Raw genomic sequence first — 22,500 nt, forward strand, 5'->3', positions numbered from 1 at the left:
ATCAAGTTTTTCAAAATATTCTAATTTACTGGCTTTTACCTGTATATGTATATGTATATATATATATATATATATATATATATATATATATATATATATATATATATACATATACACATACACATACATATACATATATACATATATGTACATAGACATATACATATATATACACAATATATATACACATATACATACACAAATATATACATATTTCCACTCTCCGCCGTGACTACAAAGAGTATAATTTGTCTATAAAAAATGTCTAACTATACCTCTGCATAACAATGTAGGCTTATCAACATTTAAAGGAAACAACACACAGGTCTTTCCTTGTCCAAGTACTAGGTACGCTTCATATTCTGTTACGGCAAAAAAAGCATGTTCCCCGAGGTCACACTCCCCCCCAGGCATTGCAACGCACCCCCACAGGGGGGCCCGCCCCACTATTTGAGAAGGACTGCTGTAAGTAAACTCTGTTCCTTGCTCGATTATACTGCATGTTTGCGCCCTTGTATGTTTTTTTTTTTTTTAACTGAACGGTGATAACATAAGGAATCAATGATAACCATTTTTTATAAGAAATTAAATTTTGTGAAATTGCTGATCCGGTGTATCCCGTCAGGACATCTTTCCAATAAAGCGATGAGCGGGGAAGGGCCCGATGATGTGATCGGCTCTCAGGAGTGGAAAATGAGGTCGCGAGGTCAAAGCGGACAAAAATTTCCCCAGCGGGACAGAGCTCTAAATTCAACTCTAAACTTGGACGCTTCTTGCAGGCGTGCTTGTTAGTCCTGAGAAACCCTCTCTGTCGCTATACGTGCAACGGGCCACGACATTAGGTACACCTGCAACATTCTAATGAGATCCAACACAAAGCTGTTCGTATGTTACTCTAATACAATGACACGAATGAAATAGTTGACAAATCTGTCATGGTTTTGTTGTTCACTTTGGTGCCTTGCCTCTCACATAACTGGGGAAGTGGCTGCCAAAAAACATGCACTGACATAACATATGGAGCAGGTGAATAATACATGTCTGAAGACCTTGACTCGTAAAACCAGGCTTATGAAAAAGAACTCCGAATCCCAGTCAAAACTTTAGCTTGCACTTTTTCCACTGTTGACTGTCATCCGTGGAATAGGCTGATGATTTATGACGGTCATGCATGATTTAAGACTGTAATCGCTCTCATTCTTTTAATTCAGATGTAAAGCAATTTCAGGAGGTGGAATTCTGTGTGCTCATCCACATCATTTTTCCATTATCTTGCTCAGTAACTGAAACTATTTCTATGACTACATTTGAAGCGTGGTCTTGCTTTGCAGCTTCTCATTAGAGAGTTGTGTTGCTAGTGTCAGTAGCCTTAGTAGTTTTAGTTAGAGTTTACTTTTCCCGACCCTAACGAACCTCTCATTTCTGAAAAGCCATCAAAGTCACAATGCTTATCAATTACAGACAATATTATTGCCTAGAAAGATTATTTCTGGCTGAATGGATGCATTCAGAAACAAATGAAGGTTTTCCTCGCAGTCACTGTGTGTTCTTAGGGCATTCAATCGATCACAACTAGACTGTTCAGTTCATCTTCGAAGACCTTTCCCCTCTCATTCGACCAGGCTTCATCAGTTCATATTCATAGATTGCTCAGATCTAGTCAATTTAGTATCAACTAGATCTGACCTAGTCAATTTAGTCTAAGTTGGTCAGATCTAGTCAATTCAGTCTAGACTGAATCTGACCAATCTAAGTCTAAGGGACTGATTTACTGTCGGTTTGCGTGCAAACTTGATAGCACACACAAAGCTGATCTACTAAACGTGTGCAAAGTGAATTGTGTCTGTTAAAGGGGAGCTGCACTTTTTTAGGGAATTTTGTCTATTGTTCAGTGTTTATGAGCGACAAAAACACATGGTTTTTTTTGCATTCTAATATGTAATAATCTGCTCGTTCTAGATGGCTGGCAATGCAGCTGATGGAAGCAAACCTTTCACTCTAAAAATCCATCCAAAAACCGCGAACAATACTTAATTTACGTTCCGTAACCTGTATATTAACCAAGCTGTAGCAACATTGTTATTGTTATGTTATGTTATGTTATTTTCATTTATTATGCGCCCCCAACCAACTGTTACATCAGCCCGGGGCGCAGACCAAGTGGAGAAACAAAAAAAACAGAAACAGAGACTGAGACACACAAAGGAATCTAAACTAAACATTTAAGACTCACAATGAACACATAAATCAAAAGTCATCTGCGGTAAAGAGGTGAGTTTTAAGCTGTGCTCTAAAAGAGTTCAGAGTGGTGGCGGACTTAATATTCAGAGGGAGCTTATTCCATAGCCGAGGTGCCATCACTGAGAAAGCACGGTCTCCCTTTGTCACTAGGTTTGACCGTGGGACCTTCAGTGTCATCTGGTTGTCCGATCTAAGGCAACGACCAAGCCTGGAGCTGGTGGGTTGGTCCAGGAGATCTTTAATGTAAGCTGGGGCGAGACCATTGAGCGCTTTGAAGACATAAGTGACGATCTTAAATTTCACTCTGCGCTTCACTGGGAGCCAGTGAAGAGAGGAGAGGATGGGAGAAATGTTTTCCCTCATGTTTGGGCCTGTCACCAGCCTGGCAGCTGTAAGAGCAAACATTGAGGTACTGTTTTTCTAGCATAGTAACACATCGCTTTGCATCGGCACTAGCTTCTGCGTTAGCACCTGAATCGCTTTTGAGTTTGTAATACGCAACACAATGCGATAGGACACCAATCTGTACTAACTAAAAAACATGAACAATCATATTACAGTATATTTAAAGTATTACCCCACATTTCATGTTTTGTTTGTACACATCTAGCTCAACCGTGTTTGTAGTTGAAATAACAGGCATGAAGTGTTGCATGTATCATGATCAATATTAGAACAAACTGAACAGTCCTGTTGATATAAATTAAATGCCTTGAGAAAACAATGACCTGGATGAATGAGACCATCCACAGACATCTCACTGTGTAGACTGTGCTATTACTTTACATTCTTAAGGTCTACAGTTACTGTACATACAGGCCATATCAATAGAATACATTTGCATCATCCCTCAAATAACACCAAAGTTGGTTCACGGGGTTAGTGGGAAGACATACACTTACCATAAATTGATTTACGTGGACCCCGACTTAAACAAGTTGAATAACCTATTCGGGTGTTACCATTTAGTGGTCAATTGTACGGAATATTTACTGCACTGTGCAATCTACTAATAAAAGCTTCAATCAATCAATCAATCAACAGATCTGTAATGTTGCCATTGTCCAAAACATCAAACATGAATCCAGGTCTGGCTCCAGCTGGCATAAACACTCTATGCGGTTGATTTGGGCACATGCTCGGGAAGGCACTGACCACGTTCAAGTTGATTGAGATGTGCAGTGTTTATATTTTTAAGTAAATAGTGAGATTTGGAGCCGTAGAGGGTTCAATTTAATTTGCAACTTTATCAAACCAGACCTAGAAATGGCGTCACTACCTAAATCTTGTTTAGGGTCAAAAAAAGCAGAAAAAGGTAACCCTTCACTCTTTGTCCAATTATCCCAGAACTTGAAGGATGGATATAACATGTGTATTAACCAGTCCTCCAAAGCTTGCCACTAATTTTCCCGCTGTTTCCCTATGCCTTCGCAGCCAAAAGGGTTTCGGCGATACTACAGCTCCCCGTTACTGATCCAGGAACAGTACGGCTGCATCAAAGAAGTCATGCCCATTGGTGAGCAGCTTAATTCTCCGTAATACAATACTGTCGTCAATGTTGCTCTCTTTCTCAGGCATTTATCAATTTTTGTGCTCCTGTACAGCTTGTGGCAATAAGGTAGACCCCGTCTACGAGGCCCTGAGGTTTGGGACGTCTTTGGCTCAAAAGGCCAAGAGGGCCAGTGGCTCGGAATCTCCCCAAGGAAACTCGGTAAGAACGTGCAGAAGGTTATCTTTTGTGATCAAATTTAGACATTTAGGGCCTGATCTACTAAGATCCAAACAACCACACGCTAAACAGTGTGTGCAAATTATAAAATTGCGTGTACTATGAGTGAGTTCGTTGCGTGTAATCTATTAAAACTGTGTGTACAATTAACAACTGGTGCAGTTGAAATTAGGTTTTTGCGTGTACTAAACGGCTGTCCCCATGGAGACACTCATTTACTGCACATTCATGTTATGATGCTCCTACTTGTGGCATTTTGCTACAGTATGTTTTAAAGCAGCACGGTGGCACAGGGATTAGTGCATGTGCCTCACAATACGAAGTTCCTGAGTAGTCCTGAGTTCAATCCCGGGCTCGGGATCTTTCTGTGTGGAGTTTGCATGTTCTCCCCGTGACTGCGTGGGTTCCCTCCAGGTACTCCGGCTTCCTCCCACCTCCAAAGACATGCACCTGGGGATAGGTTGATTGGCAACACTAAATGGGCCCTAGTGTGTGAATGTTGTCTGTCTATATGTGTTGGCCCTGTGATGAGGTGGCGACTTGTCCAGGGTGTACCCTGCCTTCCGCCCGATTGTAGCTGAGATAGGCTCCAGCACCCCCCGCGACCCCAAAAGGGACAAGCGGTAGAAAATGAATGGATGGATGGATGGATGTTTTGAAGCATGCAGCAGACATGTACCACTTTTTCTGGGCATTTTAGAAGCAATCCTGCAGTGCATGTACAATGGAACCCACTTTTTTAGAGCGCTGAAGGTGCACTCATGGGAGACACTGGCACCAACTGTGAGCATGTTCTAGAATGTTCCAGGCGCAAGAACATGCATATTGCAAGAAGTCATTAAAATAAAAGCAGACACCAAAATTCATCAATTGAATTTGTTTTAATTTGCCTCTTAAATCATCCAGCAGCTATAGATTGATATTGGTGAATAGACAGTCCATATATATGTTGACAAGCAGCAACAAACTGACAGTTTACACGTCCTTTCTAGGGGCAAGCGGCCACAGAACGATTTTTGTCTTGATGAATCACACTGTGTGTGCCAAATAGTTGCATTTGCATTCTCCCTCCCTTTGTTGCAAGCGTTCTAATAATCATCAAATATTCTGCATATAAGACACAAAAGACACAATCCTCTACGTACGAGTTTAGGAAATCAGCTTTGCGTGTGCTATTAGGTTTGCATGTGCTTTAAGACACGCAAACCTTTAGTAGATCAGGCCTTTATGTTGAATTTCAAACCTCTACAACAGTCAAGAAGTTAGTTCGTAGTTGCTATTGCATTCGTCCAGTCGATGGTCTGACTAATGACCACAACTTCAAAGGTTAGCACAATTTGGAATTTGATAGTGCATCTTTAAAGAGACAAAACATTTGCGTCAGACCTCAGTTCAGTGATTATGCAAAGCATTTGCTTTTTCTTTGGCTTTTTGCTTCTTTCAACACTCAGGCTCAAATCCGAATACTCCCCCTTACCCCTTGTTTTAGCCCTTAACACTTGGTTTTGTGCGTTCACGTCAATCAAGCGGGGTCCAAATTCTCCGTCCAGTAAGGGGAAAGGGCCAAGCGTTAGGGCCACACAGCCCTCGAAATGAAGTGAGCTCGGGGACCTCACTATAGCTATCGAGGGGGATGACAAGTTTTTCACATTACACTATGCCTGCTAAAAACAAAGCATTAAAACAAAGAAAATCCTACAAATTTCATTAATAAGCTTAATTATTGATTAATTATTGACAGCTACTGTTTATAAGCCATGTTTTCAAATGTTTATTGTATGTTTTAAACCAGTGGTTCTTAACCTTGTTGGAGGTACCGAACCCCACCAGTTTCATATGCGCATACACCAAACCCTTCTTTAGTGAAAAATAAAATGTTTTTTTTTCAAATTCAAGACAAAGTTATATGTTTTTAGTAACATTTTAGTATGGGGAATATATTCTAAGTAACAAAGACTTAATTTAGAGTTATTTGGTTAGGTTTAGGGTTAGAGGGTTAGGTTTAGGGTTAGAGGGTTAGGGTTATAATAAGGCCATGCCAAATAAGGCATTAATACGTATTTAATAATGACTAGTTAAGAGCCAATATGTTACTAATTTGCATGTTAATAAGCAACTAATTAATGGTAAATATGTTCCCCATACTAAAGTGTTACCATGTTTTTTTTACTGGTGCACAAAATGAACCGTGCATGAACATCACCTTGTTCAAAGAACAAAACCAACAGTGCATAAACTCACAACAAATTACACACCTGCAAATCAGTCTGACTTCTGCTGTTTCCGTATCCATAATACGCCGATAGGGAGAAGTTTTTATTTACACGATGAGTCGGGTGTGTCTTGACCTCCGCCGAACCCCTGAGCCCGACTCACCGAACCCCTAGGGTTCGATCGAACCCAGGTTAAGAACCACTGTTTTAAACGCTTGTTGCAACCAGGCAGCAACGCGTTTGCATGTTTTTCTTATCTGTCTCATCAGTAATGTAATTATAGTCAGGAGTGTGTCTGGAAACACATGCGAGACCAAGGTATAACGGCATTTCGCTAGGATGCATTTTTTCCCATGGGAACACGCGTCAACTGATCTGCTTCAGAAACAACAACAAAAACGTCTGTTTTCTTCAAGATGTGAACAGGCGAAAGAAAAAAATTAAACAAACATTTGTCGCATCTGCTTTAGATAATTGCTGGCAAACGACGAGGGTTGAGGACATAGTGAGACTTTAGCGACATCCGAATTCCTATGGGTGTATTTTTGACACTTTGTCGTAGTCTGTAGCACTATCTAAGGGACAAGGGGAAGGTTAAGGATTAATTCCAAATGAGCCTTATTCCTGATAGTATTGTGTTAACCTTTTACTACTGAGTAGTAACAAATATGCGTGTTTAGTAATAACATGCACAGGCACACCTCTGTCGCAAATCACCTTCGCATTATACATTTTTCATTTAAAGTTATGTTTGTTTTATGTTTTTTTTGTGTTGTAATGGCACTTTTTCTGCGTTGCTTTGATAAACTGAAATTAAAAAACACAAAAGGATTGTCTTTTGGGATTGAATCTGGCACAGGATGGGAGAGAAGTACTGATCTCATGAGGTTCGTACAGATTACATGGTTAATTTATATTGGGAACCACAGAAATGTATGTTGTTTTTTGGCAGCAATTTGACCCTGAAACAGATCATTTATCTTTCCAAATTTGACACATTATGTCTCAACAAGAGTTTCTCGTAACCAAACAAGCATGCCAAATGCATTCAAGAGACCACAACTCCACTAAATGCCACACATACCACAGCCCAATCATGTTGTATGTTGTTGTTAGAATGCAAATATACACTTAAACCTGGGGATAGGTTGATTGGCAACACTAAATTGGCCCTAGCGTGTGAATGTGAGTGTGAATGTTGTCTGTCTATCTGTGTTGGCCCTGTGATGAGGTGGCGACTTGTCCAGGGTGTACCCCGCCGACCGCCCGAATGCAGCTGAGATAGGCTCCAGCATCCCCCATGATCCCGAAAGGGACAAGTGGTAGAAAATGGATGGATGGATGGATGTATACATTTGTGTTGAACTTAATTTGGTGTCAAACTGACTAATTAAGCGCACACACATGCAGCTGCCTCTTCCACCTTTAGGTCTGACTGGGGTTGTACGGTATAGTATAGTACCGCGATACTAATGAATCATTTTCGGTACTATACCGCCTCTGATAAGTACCGGTCCCGCATCCCACCCCCGCGTAGTCGTCACGTCATGACATTGCTGGTTTTACGAGCAGACGAGCATGTTCGGCGACACACAATCACGGAGTACTTACAAACAGACAGTGTGTAGACAGAAAAGGGAGAACGGACGCATTTTGGCTTAAAAACTTAAGATAAAGGTGAGGTTATAACACTGAAACGCCCTCAGGAAGATGTGCTTTAAGACATGGCTAGCTGGCTAGCGGCTAAAGTCCATCCGCCGTTGGCAGTGTTCTAGCTACTTCTAAATCACTAATCCTCGCCTCCATGGCGACAAACAAAGTACGATTCTTACAAGTATCATCCCTGCAGGACGAGGAATAGCTAAACATGCTTCACTACACACCGTAGCTCACCGGCATCAAAATGTAAACACACGCCATTGGTAGATCTACACCTAACATCCACTGTAATGATATCAAGTACAGGCCGTATCTCGTCGATACTACTATGATTACGTCAATATTTTTTGGCATCACAACATCTTTCGTTTAAAAAAAATGTATATTATGTTTATAAACTCAGGAAATATGTCCCTGGACACATGAGGACTTTGAATATGACCAATGTATGATCCTGTAACTACTTGGTATCGGATTGATACCCAAATTTGTGGTATCATCCAAAACTAATGTAAAGTATCAAACAAAAGAAGAATAAGTGATTATTACATTTTCACAGAAGTGTAAACAGAACATACTAAAAAAGAAAATAAGCAGATATTAACAGTAAATGAACAAGTAGATTAATGATTAATTTTCTACCACTTGTCTTTAATAATGTTGACAAAATAATAGAATGATAAATGACACAATATGTTACTGCATACGTCAGCAGACTAATTAGGAGCCTTTGTTTGTTTACTTACTACTAAAAAACAAGTTGTCTTGTATATTCACTATTTTATTTAAGGACTTAAGTGCAATAAGAAACATATATTTAATGTACCCTAAGATTTTTTGTTAAAATAAAGCCAATAATGCAATTTTTTTTGTGATCCCCTCTATTTAGAAAAGTACCGAAAAGCACGAAAAGTATCGAAATAATTTTAGTACCGGTACCAAAATATTGGTATCGTTACAACACTAGGTCTGACTATCACGATCTATTGTTTTGGAGACATGAATGTGTTTTTTGGTATGTCAAATCCATTGAATGTGTACCCCAAATAAACCTCAAGATGTCAAAACATAGCTAAATAATTGTACATAGGTATTGAAAAGGAGGAACTAGCCTTTGATATAATGTTTCTCAATTATAATAATAATAATATTAATTAGACACACATTCTTTTGACAAAAATTTCCCTCATCGATAGCCTTGGACTGGCCCCCACCCTCGTGAATCACTCGTTTGACCATGGACTCTTTGACCCAGTGGACTTGTCAGCTCATTTACTATAAAGAGAGTGAATAATTCTTCATCAGGGCTCACTTTTGCAGAAGCTCGCTTTGGGAGGTGCCCACTAGTGGTGCTTACGTACGCAATTGACAATGCTTTTGTGGGAGTGAGACCAACGCTGTAACAATTACCTGAGAACTGTTTTAATAAATGCTTATGAAGTCTCCCTGAAAAACCAGACCTCTAACTGTTCAATACAAGAACGCGGGTATACAACATTGTTCTTAAACATCCCATTTGTTCTTTCCCTACTCCTTACCTAACACAACCACATCAAGCACCCATACATCCGACTGTTGGTACACCTTGGACACTTTGTTTATTTGGTCCCGCTGCCTCCGACATGTTGGAGCTGATGGAGCAAATAGATACCACCTCTGCGGAGCCATAAACACTACCAATAAAGGCATTCTGGTCCAAGCAGTCATGAAGGGAGCTGTTGTGCAAACACTCAGGTTTCAGCCTTCAAGATGAATTGGACTGATTATAAGAGCTGCATTCTCAGACCACCTCTGCATCTCTGCATTAAACAGTGGCCCTTTTAGATGCAAAGGCACTAATCACTTTGAGAGGATACATGCTGGGAACATTTCGGTCTGATGTGCTTTTTAAAATGCTTTCCTCTTGCATAGAAAACACACACACAGTACTTTTTACGGTTTCTCTTAGGCTCTGGTTGCTCGGCAGAGTTCGAAGGGTTCAACCATAACTGCCTCGAAAGCTCATGAAAATTGTCTTCCTATGTTTGTGTGACATCACCCTTGACATCCCAACCTTTAATATGGGTAAATGTCTTCTTTGTGTGGACATTTTGGCTGGTCTACCCAAGAAAAACTAGGATAAACCGCTCTCAAACTATTTACACTCGGTACACGTGCACAAAGTGACATTTATTGCGCCCTCTAAAGTTTAGAACCATTAGACAAGGGGTCTCCATCTTTTGTTATTATTGGAGCTTTCTTTGGACAAAAGAAAGAAGTGGTGAGCTATTTGTGCTGTATTAATATGCAGGAGCACACAGGGTAAATTCTATTTGGAGCCCGCCAACCACTTCCCATTACAACCATTTTCACACTTTTTTATTTATACGAAATACTTTTTTTTACTTTTTAGAATCAAAGTCAAATATAACTTAATGCATGTTTTGTACTAGGGCTGTGAATCTTTGGGTGTCCCACGATTCGATTCAATATCGATTCTTGGGGTCACGATTTGATTCAAAATCGTTTTGTTTTTTTTCCAATTCAACATGATTCTCGATTCAAAAAACATTTTTTTTCCGATTCAAAACGATTCTCTATTCATTCAATACATAGGATTTCAGCAGGATCTACCCCAGTCTGCTGACATGCAAGCAGAGTAGTAGATTTTTGTAAAAAGCTTTTATAATTGTAAAGGACAATGTTTTATCAACTGATTGCAATAATGTAAATGTGTTTTAACTATTAAATGAACCAAAAATATGACTTATTTTATCTTTGTGAAAATATTGGACACAGTGTGTTGTCAAGCTTATGAGATGTGATGCAAGTGTAAGCCACTGTGACACTATTGTTCATTTTTTTATTTTTTTTATAAATGTCTAATGATAATGACAATGAGGGATTTTTAATCACTGCTATGTTGAAATTGTAACTAATATTGATACTGTTGTTGATAATATTCATTTTTGTTTCACTACTTTTGGTTTGTTCTGTGTTGTGTTTGTGTCTCCTCCCAATTTCTCTGTTTATTGCAGTTCTGAGTGTTGCTGGGTCGGGTTTGGTTTTGGAATTGGATTGCATTGTTACGGTATTGCTGTGTATTGTTTTGTTGGATTGATTAATTAAAAAAAAAAAAAAAAAAAAAAAAAAAGAAGAGAATCGATTCTGAATTGCACAACGTGAGAATCGCGATCAGAATTCGAATCGATTTTTTCCCACCCCCCTACTTTGTACTAAAATTAATTCATGGGAAATACATTGTTGAATAATTCATTATTTTAGTGCAGAGTGACAATTTTTAACCCCAGTAAACCCGAAATGTATAAACCTTCCTAAATCAACTTTGAACAGGGTTCAAACCCAGTATCTCTGTCTTACAAAACAAATAATCATGCTAAACGTTTGCAGTAAAACATTTGATATAAAGTGCGCTGTCATTCAATAATTGACATTTTGTATGCGCTTCTTCACGCAAAACGGGGCCCCCCACGGATCACGGGACCCTATGCACGGCATGTGTTATGCCTACAAGGCGGGGCGTTCTGTTAATATGACTGGCAACATTTAAATTAGACAAAGCAGATCTCCTCTCAGGTCGTGTCTGCATGGGATATTTTGTGGTCATTACATAAATAATTTAGGGCTGTCAAAAATCAATCATCAATCAATCAATCAATCAATGTTTATTTATATAGCCCTAAATCACAAGTGTCTCAAAGGGCTGCACAAGCCACAACAACATCCTCGGTACAGAGCCCACATAAGGGCAAGGAAAACTCACAACCCCAATGGAACGTCAATGTGAATGACTATGAGAAACCTTGGAGAGGACCGCATATGTAGGTGATCCCCCCCCTCTAGGGGAGACCGGATGCAATGGACGTCGAGTGGGTCAAATGGTTAGCAGATGTGTCCGCAACATCTAACGTTACGAGATTACTCTGCTCTAACTGGCGGACACGGCCCTCTAGCAGAGCCAGCCTATCCTTGAGTAAGGTGCACGAAGCGCAGGAAGCCATACTCACGGTATTTTCTGTCACCGAGTGAAGTTCCTGCTGTCTTCCGGGAAGTGGTTGCGATGTGTGGGGAGTAGATTCCTTCTGACCGGCGCCGCCTTTCTCCGTGCTAGCTTCGTTAGCTTAGCAGCTAGCTAGCTGAGGAAGGGGTGGTGAGACAGAGATCGGGTGATTTGCAAGTTAAATAGGACTACTAAATAGGTCTGGGAAGTAGTAAAGAAAGCTGCAAAACAATTAAAAGCACACAGATAGAACGATACTTAGCTTACTTACTTAAAATAACAAGTTAACTCATAATAATCATGAATAATCACAAAAAATCCTTGCATTCATTATAGTTGCAGATTAATCACAAAACTTATTTAAGTGCATATGCTCCTTTACCTTAATTGCGGATGGTTACCTGAAAGGTGGCACGGGTTGTTATACGGTCAGTGATCAGGGCAATGCATACGTCAGTGCAAAGATGATTGAGGAGACTCCGACTGATGAGTTTGCCGCTTGTAAATTTCACTTTACAATAAACCCCGACTGTACTTTAGATCAGGGCCGGTTTTAGAGAGGCATATACAGTATGAGGGGGCAGTCAGAAATGTAAAGGGGGGAATCGTGTACATGCTGTTCCATCATGCTCCAGTAACATTGCTGCCTTCTTCATTGAATTTGGTTGTTAGCTATGTGTCCAACTTCAAGACTTGTACAACTTGGGTGTCCCACCTGAAGACTAAACTCCTGCTGGTATAGCTCTTAAGGTCACTGAAGAACGCACCCCCTTTGATTACAGTAAGGTAGAAATCTATTAGGTGGGGATACTAAAAAAAATCAAAGTAAAATAAAGTATCCTTAATTCACATTTTATCAACCATCACAACATTTATCTTTACTAGATGGCCTAATTATTAAATGGGATAAAATTGCTACAACATGAAAAGGGGCATGATTAAATAAGCTCTGCTCCTCCGTACTCCTTTTTGGACGTGCTGTAAAGAAACAACTGGAAATATGTGATGCAATACATTGTATTGTATGCATGTTCGAAATAAACTGAAACTGAAACTGAACTGAATTTAACCTTAGTCAATATGTACAAGACTGAAAGATATTGTAGTCTTATGAATAATTAAAAAAAAACATTATTCTCTAGTTTATCATCAGGTCAGCTGCTTCATGCCTCAAAATGTCTGTATTCTCCACACATTTGCACAGAGAAACTTAAAAACAGTTTTTTATGCTACGCCTCTGGCAAAGCAGGTGTGTGTGTGTGTTGTGAAACGGAGTTACAATGCATGCCTTCATCATCATTTTTTATGAGTGTGGTAGAAGCAACAAATATCCATAGCTTACACTTACAGTTGTGTAAATGTCACGATGACTCGCCTGCTGATGGCATCATATAGTATCAAAAATGAAATGTGTCCGCTCTACTTTCCCTCAGGTGTTCACATATTACGATGTGGAACACGTTGAATCCACACATTTTTGTTTTGGCGCCGCCGGTGAGGAATTGACCTTCCTTATCTCACAAGGAAAAACCTTTGATTGGCTGTCCTTCATAGCAAACCCCCACCCTATAGGTATGCTATTAAAGAACTGTGGTTGGATATATTCCGAACTTGTCACACCTAATCTACAAGATGAAATTAGATATGATTGGATTTCGTTTCTGACAACATTTTTATCTCATTTACATTCGTCGACACTGGCTTACTGAGTGCTGAGGGGTGGGGGTGTGTGTGTCTGTGTGTGCGCGGACTCGCGGAACCTGACACAGCCGAGGGACAGACATGAGGGAAGATGATACTAGTTTATCGTGTCCCTTTTTCAGCGGACTTCTCCGCTACTGACGTTAATTTTGTCAACTTGCAATATATTAATTTTGATAGTGTCACAAGTTGTTGGTGACGAACCCCAAGATTCAGAGAAGGCAGGATTGGTGCAGGAAAACATGATTAAATGTAACACTAAAACAAGAACAAACAAAAGGGTGCAAAAAAAAGGCGCTCACAAGGCGGAGAACAAACTTGGCTATGAACTAAAACTAGCACAAACGCTAACTGTGACACGAAGGAACGATGACATGAGCAGAGTGAACAGAAGTAGACGCAGCTACAACGATAAGTATTAATGACATTGACAATCATAATGACAATACTCCAGCACTGACTGGAGGGCAAAGCAGGACTAAATAGTAGCTGGCTGATTGACACCAGGTGTGGCCAGGTGCCAGTCAGCCACAGCTGAGGGGACACAGCACTCAAAAAAAAAAAAAAATAAGAGCGCTTACAAGAAATAAAGACAGACAGAGGAAAAACTCAAACATGACCAAACTGTCAGGGACAAGCCTGACATATAGTTGATAAAATCTGTCTGCAGGTGTACCTAATGTTGTGGCCCAGCAGTGACTGCAGCACGAATTTCATATTTCATTCATTCACAACTCCTCCAACATGAACATTATTGTTTTTGCACTTTTGGCTTTTTATTAAATAACTTTGTTAAATAGATTCAATCTTGCACGGGGAAACTTTAAGTGTGGGCTTTAGTTGATATAACACTCCCGTCAGGGGGTGCAACCTACGCCGGGGGTGCATTATTTGGCACAACACCTGTTATATCAGTGCAACAGAGTCCAATAAGCACTCCTTAATAAACTCTCCGTCAGAAAACGCCTTACTTTTTCTGGCGATTTTGTGAGAAATGACGAAACTTGTCCTGATGGCTGCATCTCTGGGGGTGTGAAATATGGCAAAAAGTCCTTGTTGGGTTTGCAGTTTTACCATCAACGCATCAGCCTCCCTTGCGCGCGCTTCATCAGACAGATTCCGGTATTTTTCCTCATGCTTCGTCGTGTAGTGGCGATTCAAATTATATTCTTTAAACACAGCAACATGTGTACCACACATTAAGCACACAGCTTTACCTTTAATTTATGTAATGAAATACTTGGCAGTCCATGTCTTGTTGAAAACACACCATTCGTCATCAACTTTTCTCTTTTTAGCGTCTCATCACTTGTCGCTGTGCACCTTCACTCACAGGTTACACACGGACATACGTCCATAAATAACACTTTTCAAAATAAAAGCAGCACAGTTGTATTGCACGCACGACATAGATGTTTTTTAAACTTTATTTTGTAATTTGTGATTGCCGCTGTTCACATTCACTCACAATCACACACGCGCATACGTCCACACGGAAGTAATACAAATAACGCTTTTCAAAACAAAAGCAGCACCGTTGTATTGCACACTCGACATAGATACTTTTTAAAATGTATTTTGCAATTTATGATTGGCCTCACGCGGGCCGGACAGGGATGCACAAAGGCCCGGATGTGGCCCGCGGGCCGCAGAATGCCCAGATCTGCATTATCTGTATGTAATATTGGCTGCATTTATTTCTCATAGTTGTTTGTGTGCCATGTTGTTCCAGACCACAGCAAACGTTACCCAGCTTGCAAAGATTGTAATAAATCCATTAGAAGAAGACAGCCTGCCGTTTCCTTAAACTTGGACACACACATCTATAACTTTGGCCAATATCCATCCATCCATCCATCCATTTTCTACCGCTTGTCCTTTTTGGAGTCGCGGGGGGTGCTGGAGCCTACATAAGCCAGTAATTTCCAGGAGTTATCTCATCCTGTGAGAAGCCTCCATTTTACTAATGACTTCCAATGTTGCAAAAATGTGAAGAATAAAAAATTGAAATACAACATGTCTGTCAACGAAGATTTGCATCATCTTTTGATTGTATTCTAATATAGCTAATGTACATCATGACACATACATCATGTGTTGTCTTCATTACAACCCTTATATCAGAATTTTAAAGTCATTTTGATAGTAGGCTAATACAGCTAATAGACACATCATGTGTTGCCTTCATTATAACACTTATACACACTAGGTGTGGCGAAATTATTCTCTGCATTTGACCCATCACCCTTGATCACCCCCTGGGAGGTGAGGAGAGCAGTGAGCAGCAGCGGTGGCCACGTCCGGGAATCATTTTTGGTGATTTAACCCCCAATTCCAACCCTTGATGCTGAGTGTCAAGCAGGGAGGTAATGGATCCCATTTTTTATAGTCTTTAAAGTCTGGTATTTTTTTGTTTTTTGTTTTTTTTTGTCATTAAAAAATACAATCATGTGTGCTTACAGACTGTATCCCTGCAGACTGTATTGATCTATATTGATATATAATGTAGGAACCGGAAATATTAATAACAGAAAGAAACAACCCTTTTGTGTGAATGAGTGTAAATGGGGAGGGAGCTTTTTTGGGTTGGTGCACTAATTGTAAGTGTATCTTGTGTTTTTTATGTTGATTTAATAAAATAAAAAAATAAATAAATAAAATATATATATATATATATATATATATATATATATATATATATATATATATTTTTTTTTTTTTCTTGTGCGGCTCGGTACCAATCGATCCACGGACCGGTACCGGGCCGCGGCCCGTGGTTGGGGACCACTGCCGTAGAGCCTTACCTTCCACAAACAAATACTCTTGTCGTTCTCGCTTTGTGCGACACAAACCCTGATATCCAACTTTTCTTTGTGTGGTAATTTTTGGCTTCATACCTTGCCTTTGCAGACCAGTGACTTGGATAATGTTCCAGAGGAAGCGGTGGCTCACAGCAGCAGGCAGGAACTGTCGAGAAAGCCCAGTGATGATGGTGAGTTGCTGGTAGAACTAAGCCATGTCGTGACACAATCGGTGAAAAACTTCCCATTAGGACTATGTCAGGGTGCTATGATCCATCAAATAAGCACCTTTTCTTTTTTTCCCACTGAGCTGGATACGTGACATTTCTGATTGGTGCTGAGAATGTGAAAAATGTGCTGTAAAATAACAGTAATCTCTATTTTGCTCACATCCTATAGGGGACATAGTACCACCTGAAGACTGCTATAATGTAAGATAATATTTTTATTGATTGTTTTTTTTTTCACTCAGTTTTCACGGTAATCGAGAACGGGGCGGATGATTACCATCAACCACAGAGAACGGCCCACGTCTGTGAGGTGAGAAACATTCGTATTTTTTAATGTTTGGTTTAGGGTGGTCTTTGATTAAAGATTTTTGTAGTCAAATCTGATTTGTTTGATTTTGCCCATAGTCAACGATGAGTCTAATCATGGATTAAAAAAAAGACATGATGATGACATGTAGTAGTGCAGGGGTGTCAAACTAATTTTAGATCGGGGGCCACATGGAGAAAAATCCACTCCCAAGTGGGCCGAACTGGTAAAATCACGGCACGATAACTTAAAAATAAAGGCAACTTCAGATTGTTTTCTTTTTTTTTTTTTTTAAATAGAACAAGCATGGGGATAAGTTGATTGGCAACACTAAATTGGCCCTAGTGTGTGGATGTGAGTATGAATGTTGTCTGTCTATCTGTGTTGGCCCTGTGATGAGGTGGCGACTTGTCCAGGGTGTACCCCGCCTTCCGCCCGATTGTAGCTGAGATAGGCTCCAGCGCCCCCCGCGACCCCAAAGGGAATAAGCGGTAGAAAATGGATGGATGGATAGAACAAGCACATTCTGAAAATGTTCAAATCATAATGTTGTTGTTTTTTTTACACTTACTTGGTGTGGTTACGGTAATAGTATTCTACCTTTATTTGTCGTTATTTATACTTTCTGAATAAATTATGTGATAATGTTCATCAGTCAACTCATTGGTGTTAATTTTCAATGTATCAAGATAAAAAAATTATATCGAAATCAAATTACAGGATGTTATTTATGCTGTTTGTTCATTTTCCTCGACTGGTGCACTAACATCATGTGGTTTATTTTGTACATATGTAGCATCATCTACAAAGATACAAAGAATTGCTAATGCGACATCTAGTGGACACATTTAAAACAACAGTTTCTTTCATTCCAAAAATTTCGGCTTATTTTTATAGTTAGCAAACTTATTCGTATCAGGCCTGTTCGCGGGCCTGATACGTTTGACACAACTGTAGTAGTGTATACTAACTAGTGACTAGGTGTCCGTAATGTAGCACCTATTTGTGACTATTCCAAAGTTAGGTAAAGGTAATTATAAAAGGAATACAGCCTTTCATTTAAGTGTGAACAAACAAAGATCTCATTTGCGACTTTGTCCACCTCAAAAAAAAGCCTAAACCAATTTGTGAGGCTGAACATCAAACTTGACTAAATAGAGGAAGTAGAAGTCTAGACAAAGTATCCCTATGTGAACCTGCGGAAGGATTGTTACCTTTTTCAAGAGGAGAACTACACCTCCGGAGCAAGGCGGTGCGTTATGGCGCCATGTCCAATTTCTGGCAAGTTTCACCAAGTCTCAGCAGCTATTAACTCGCCTCCTTCCCACAGAAGAGGGACGATTCAACTGTGAGGTTAACTGTCAAAACAAACTCCTCCGAATTGAGTCATTGAAATGTCGACTATTTGGAGACAGACCGAGTTTGGTTTTATGCTAACAGACTTTGCCAGTTAGATACACAATGGAAATTTTGTCTCTGGGCAACACGGGCAATTAGTCAGCGCGACATTCTATAGGGGGCGCTGTCAGGTTCAAACACTGATGACATCTATTAAACAAGACAAGAAGCAAGGAATTAAACAGAGACATAATTAAATTTGGCTCAAATAAGGAGAAACGCGTACACCTGTACCCTTGTACAGTGTCACCACGCTCTGACGAAAGAGCGTGGTTTATTTGGACTTTCCCTGATTACATGGCAACAGCTGTTTATAAAGGGAAGGGGGTCATAAACAGCCACCGCCTTTGATTACAAAAACAGTTCAAAGAAAAGGTTGGTTCAAAGAAAAGGTCGTAAAAGAGTTCAAAGAAGAGGTTGTAAAACAGTTCAAAGAAAAGGTCGCCTGGAAGGGAGTCTGGTCCTGCTTCCTCTCCGCTTTGTAGTTCTCGGGTCAAGACAAAATCTTTCTGTGGATTACAATACATTAAAGAAACAGAACCTTCATGTTGCTTCCCATCCTACACAGTGGAGTTTTACAAGCCTTCTTCTTGGTAGGATCAAAGACAGCTTTTGTCTTCTCGCCGGGAACACAAAGTTTTTTGATAACTTAGATACAATTATTTTGACAGGCGCCACAACGATGAGGAGGAAAATGATTCATATTTATCCGTGCTCAGCTCTTATAAGGTCATATATGTATGTTAGATGGGATACCGGCCTCTCTCATATTGCTTAGTTCCATCCATCCATCCATCCTCTCTCATATTGCTTAGTTAAAGGGGCTAATTTTTTACTTTTAAAACAATTTTTTTGAGTCTGTCTGCAAGATGATCGATTCAGGAGGCGTTCCCAGATTACAAATGAAACTACGCCCCGCCCTCTACAAAAGTATCATCATTTATTTATTTTGAAAATGTAGAAGTTGTCAAGGCAATTTTTTTCCAGACACAGTCGAATAAAAACAATAAACATTATATAGAATTACTCGGTCACAACATCAGGTACACCTACACACTCTACGATCGATTCATGGAGTGCATAAAAAAAGCTGCTTTTTACCAGTATGTATGTGACTGCATGTCATGTTATTATGTGCATGCCAAGATAAGATGAAAAGAATACTTTATCTTACATTTTTTGTGTTTCCTCGAAGCCTAAAGCAGAGGGCAAGGAGCTATAAATGTCTAAATAAGTACGTCCACCTCGCTCTGACGTCATGACATAGCCAAAGGGTCGGCAACCCAAAATGTTGAAAGAGCCTTATTGGACCAAAAATACAAAAACAAATCTGTCTGGAGCCGCAAAAAATTAAAAGCCATATTACATACAGATAAATTGAATTAATATGACTTAAAGGAAACTAAATGACCTCAAATATAGCTACAAATGAGGCATAATTATGCAATATGTACATATAGCTAGCCTAAATAGCATGTTAGCATCGATTAGCTCGCAGTCATGCTGTGACCAAATATGTCTGATTAGCACTCCACACAAGTCAATAACATCAACAAAACTCACCTTTGTGGATTCATGCACAACGTTAAAAGTTTGGTGGACAACATGAGACAGAAAAAGAAGTGGCATAAAACACGTCCTAGAAAGTCGCAGAAAGATATACATGTAAACAAACTAAGGTGAGTTCAAGGACTGCAAAAATTAGTAGGACAAAACGGCGCTCGCCAAATACTCGAATCAGTGAAGCATGTTTAATATAAACCATACTTGCCAACCCTCCCGAATTTTCCGGGAGACTCCCGAAATTCAGCGCCTCTCCCGAAAACCTCCCGGGACAAATATTCTCCCGAAAATCTCCCGATTTTCAGATGAGGGGGCGTGGCCTCCAGCTCCATGCGGACCTGAGTGAGGACAGCCTTTTTTCACAACGGGAGGACAACAGGGTGACAAGAACTAAATCATCCAGACTGGAGACAAATTGTATTATTATGTTTATCTTACCTAAAAATAAATATATTTACTAATTAAAAAAAAAAAAAAAACTAAATACATTTTTACTATATTTTGCTAAAAACATCAAAATTAATTGTATTTTTATTTGTATTTTTTCTGACTCCTTATTACATCCAGCCATAGAATTAAAATAAACATATTTGAAATAATTAATTTTAAATTATCATAATAATTCATTTAAAATGACCATATTTAATCATTAAAATAACTGCTTGTTTATCAACAACTTTAGCATTTTATTCATTACATTTTGAAGGCTTCACGGTGGCAGAGGGGTTAGTGCATCTGTCTCACAATACGAAGGTCCTGAGTAGTCTTGGGTTCAATCCCGGGCTCGGGATCTTTCTGTGTGGAGGTTGCATGTCCTCCCCGTGACTGCGTGGGTTCCCTCCGGGTACTCTGGCTTCCTCCCACCTCCAAAGACATGCACCTGGGGATAAGTTGATTGGCAACACTAAATTGGCCCTAGTGTGTGGATGTGAGTGTGAATGTTGTCTGTCTATCTGTGTTGGCTCTGCGATGAGGTGGCGACTTGTCTAGGGTGTACCCCGCCTTCCGCCCGATTGTAGCTGAGATAGGCTCCAGCACCCCCCGCGACCCCAAAGGGAATAAGCGGTAGAAAATGGATGGATGGATGGCATTTTGAAGCTCTCAGAAGCCAAGTTATGTTACATTGCTTAAGATTTATTTATGCAAGTTTGAAGTATCAATTATCTAAACACAGTTTTGTTTGCATATTTTCAGGATATATATATATATATATATATATATATATATATATATATATATATATATATATATATATATATCCTGAAAATATGCAAACAAAACTATATATATATATATATATATATATATATATATATATATATATATATATATATATATATATATATATATATATATATATATATATATATATATATATGTATATATATATATATATATATGTATGAAATACTTGACTTGGTGAATTCTAGCTGTCAATATACTCCTCCCCTCTTAACCCCAACCACGCCCCCCACCCCCGATCACGCCCCCCACCTCCCTAAATCGGAGGTCTCAAGGTTGGCAAGTATGATATAAACAGTGTGCTTTATAACAATTAGGGAGGTTTGTGTCATGTTTGTCCTCCTACAGAAACCATATTAAAACAAACATTTTTTTTTTTCCCCTCAACTTTTTCCATTTTTCATACATTTTTGAAAAAGCTCCAGAGAGCCACTAGGGCGGCGCTAAAGAGCCGCATGCGGCTCTAGAGCCGCGGGTTGCCGACCCCTGACATAGCCGAATTGCAATCTCGCAAAGAGAGGCGTCCAAAACTGCGTGCAAGCTCACACCAAAATGCATGGAACCTTATGACTTGAGCCTTTGGCATTGTTGAATATCGAACATTCCAACAGCATTGGTAAGTCAGAAAAGATGAAAATCATCATAGGTCCTCTAAAATAAGTAAGAAAGTCAAAGAGGTAACCTACCAAAGATGACATTATGAAGCCATGGATACAATATAATGTAATGGATTGTTAATGCGATACAAAAATCGGCTAAAGGGGGGGTCTCGCAGAGCGTGCCATTGAAGCTAGAACCGCTACTGTTGTCGTAAATGCTTTAAATGCTTTGAGCCATTACGGCTTCAGTTCCCAGGAAATGGAAGGAAACTTCATTTTTCCTGCAGTAACAAATCAAATCGGAGCTGACATAAGCACTGGCCTGCACTGATGGAGCCAAGCCTTGACCTCACTGCTTGGATCTCTGCTGCTTTATTCTCTTCAGCAAAGAGAACTAAAGTAAGACAGGAAAATAAAAAAGGTTTAATCTCTTACTTACAGTATCATAACAGTAATGATCAAAATCTGCCTTTTCTGTTTAATGGAATTTGTGCCGGAGCTTTTCCCGGAGTGCAGATTTTTGCTTACTTTTTTATATCAACATGTTTGTTTGGTCTTCTGTGAGAAAATAGGCCACAGACACTGGAACAAACAAATAACCATACAAGGAAAATCCACAACTCTCTTCAAGCAGTCCAGCCGTCAAAAAGGAAAGATTCTTTAATGCATCACGATGCGGCGTTTAGCGGGCCGAGCACAGCTGGCGGCGAGCTGTTAACGCGTCCACCGACAGGTTTATTAGCCTCGTCTAAGGGACAGACAGATAGAGACGCTGCAGGAAAAATAACAGAGATGAGGCGCTCAATTTGAGACCCAA

The 22,500-nt window shown here is 39.7% G+C and overlaps 1 protein-coding gene across 2 annotated transcripts in view; it reads left to right on the forward strand.

Moving 5' to 3' along the window:
- stac (SH3 and cysteine rich domain) overlaps positions 1–22,500 on the forward strand; it is a 71,138-nt gene that overhangs the window by 26,482 nt on the left and 22,156 nt on the right. For both annotated transcript variants that reach the window (XM_061968300.2, XM_061968301.2), the window contains 4 exons: positions 3,676–3,757; positions 3,846–3,952; positions 16,454–16,535; positions 16,817–16,884. In XM_061968300.2, the coding sequence (XP_061824284.1) occupies positions 3,676–3,757; positions 3,846–3,952; positions 16,454–16,535; positions 16,817–16,884 (339 nt within the window). The remainder of the gene's footprint in view (positions 1–3,675; positions 3,758–3,845; positions 3,953–16,453; positions 16,536–16,816; positions 16,885–22,500) is intronic.

The sequence above is a fragment of the Nerophis lumbriciformis genome, linkage group LG08 (assembly GCF_033978685.3).
Source record: "Nerophis lumbriciformis linkage group LG08, RoL_Nlum_v2.1, whole genome shotgun sequence".
NCBI classification, from domain to species: Eukaryota; Metazoa; Chordata; class Actinopteri; order Syngnathiformes; family Syngnathidae; genus Nerophis; species Nerophis lumbriciformis.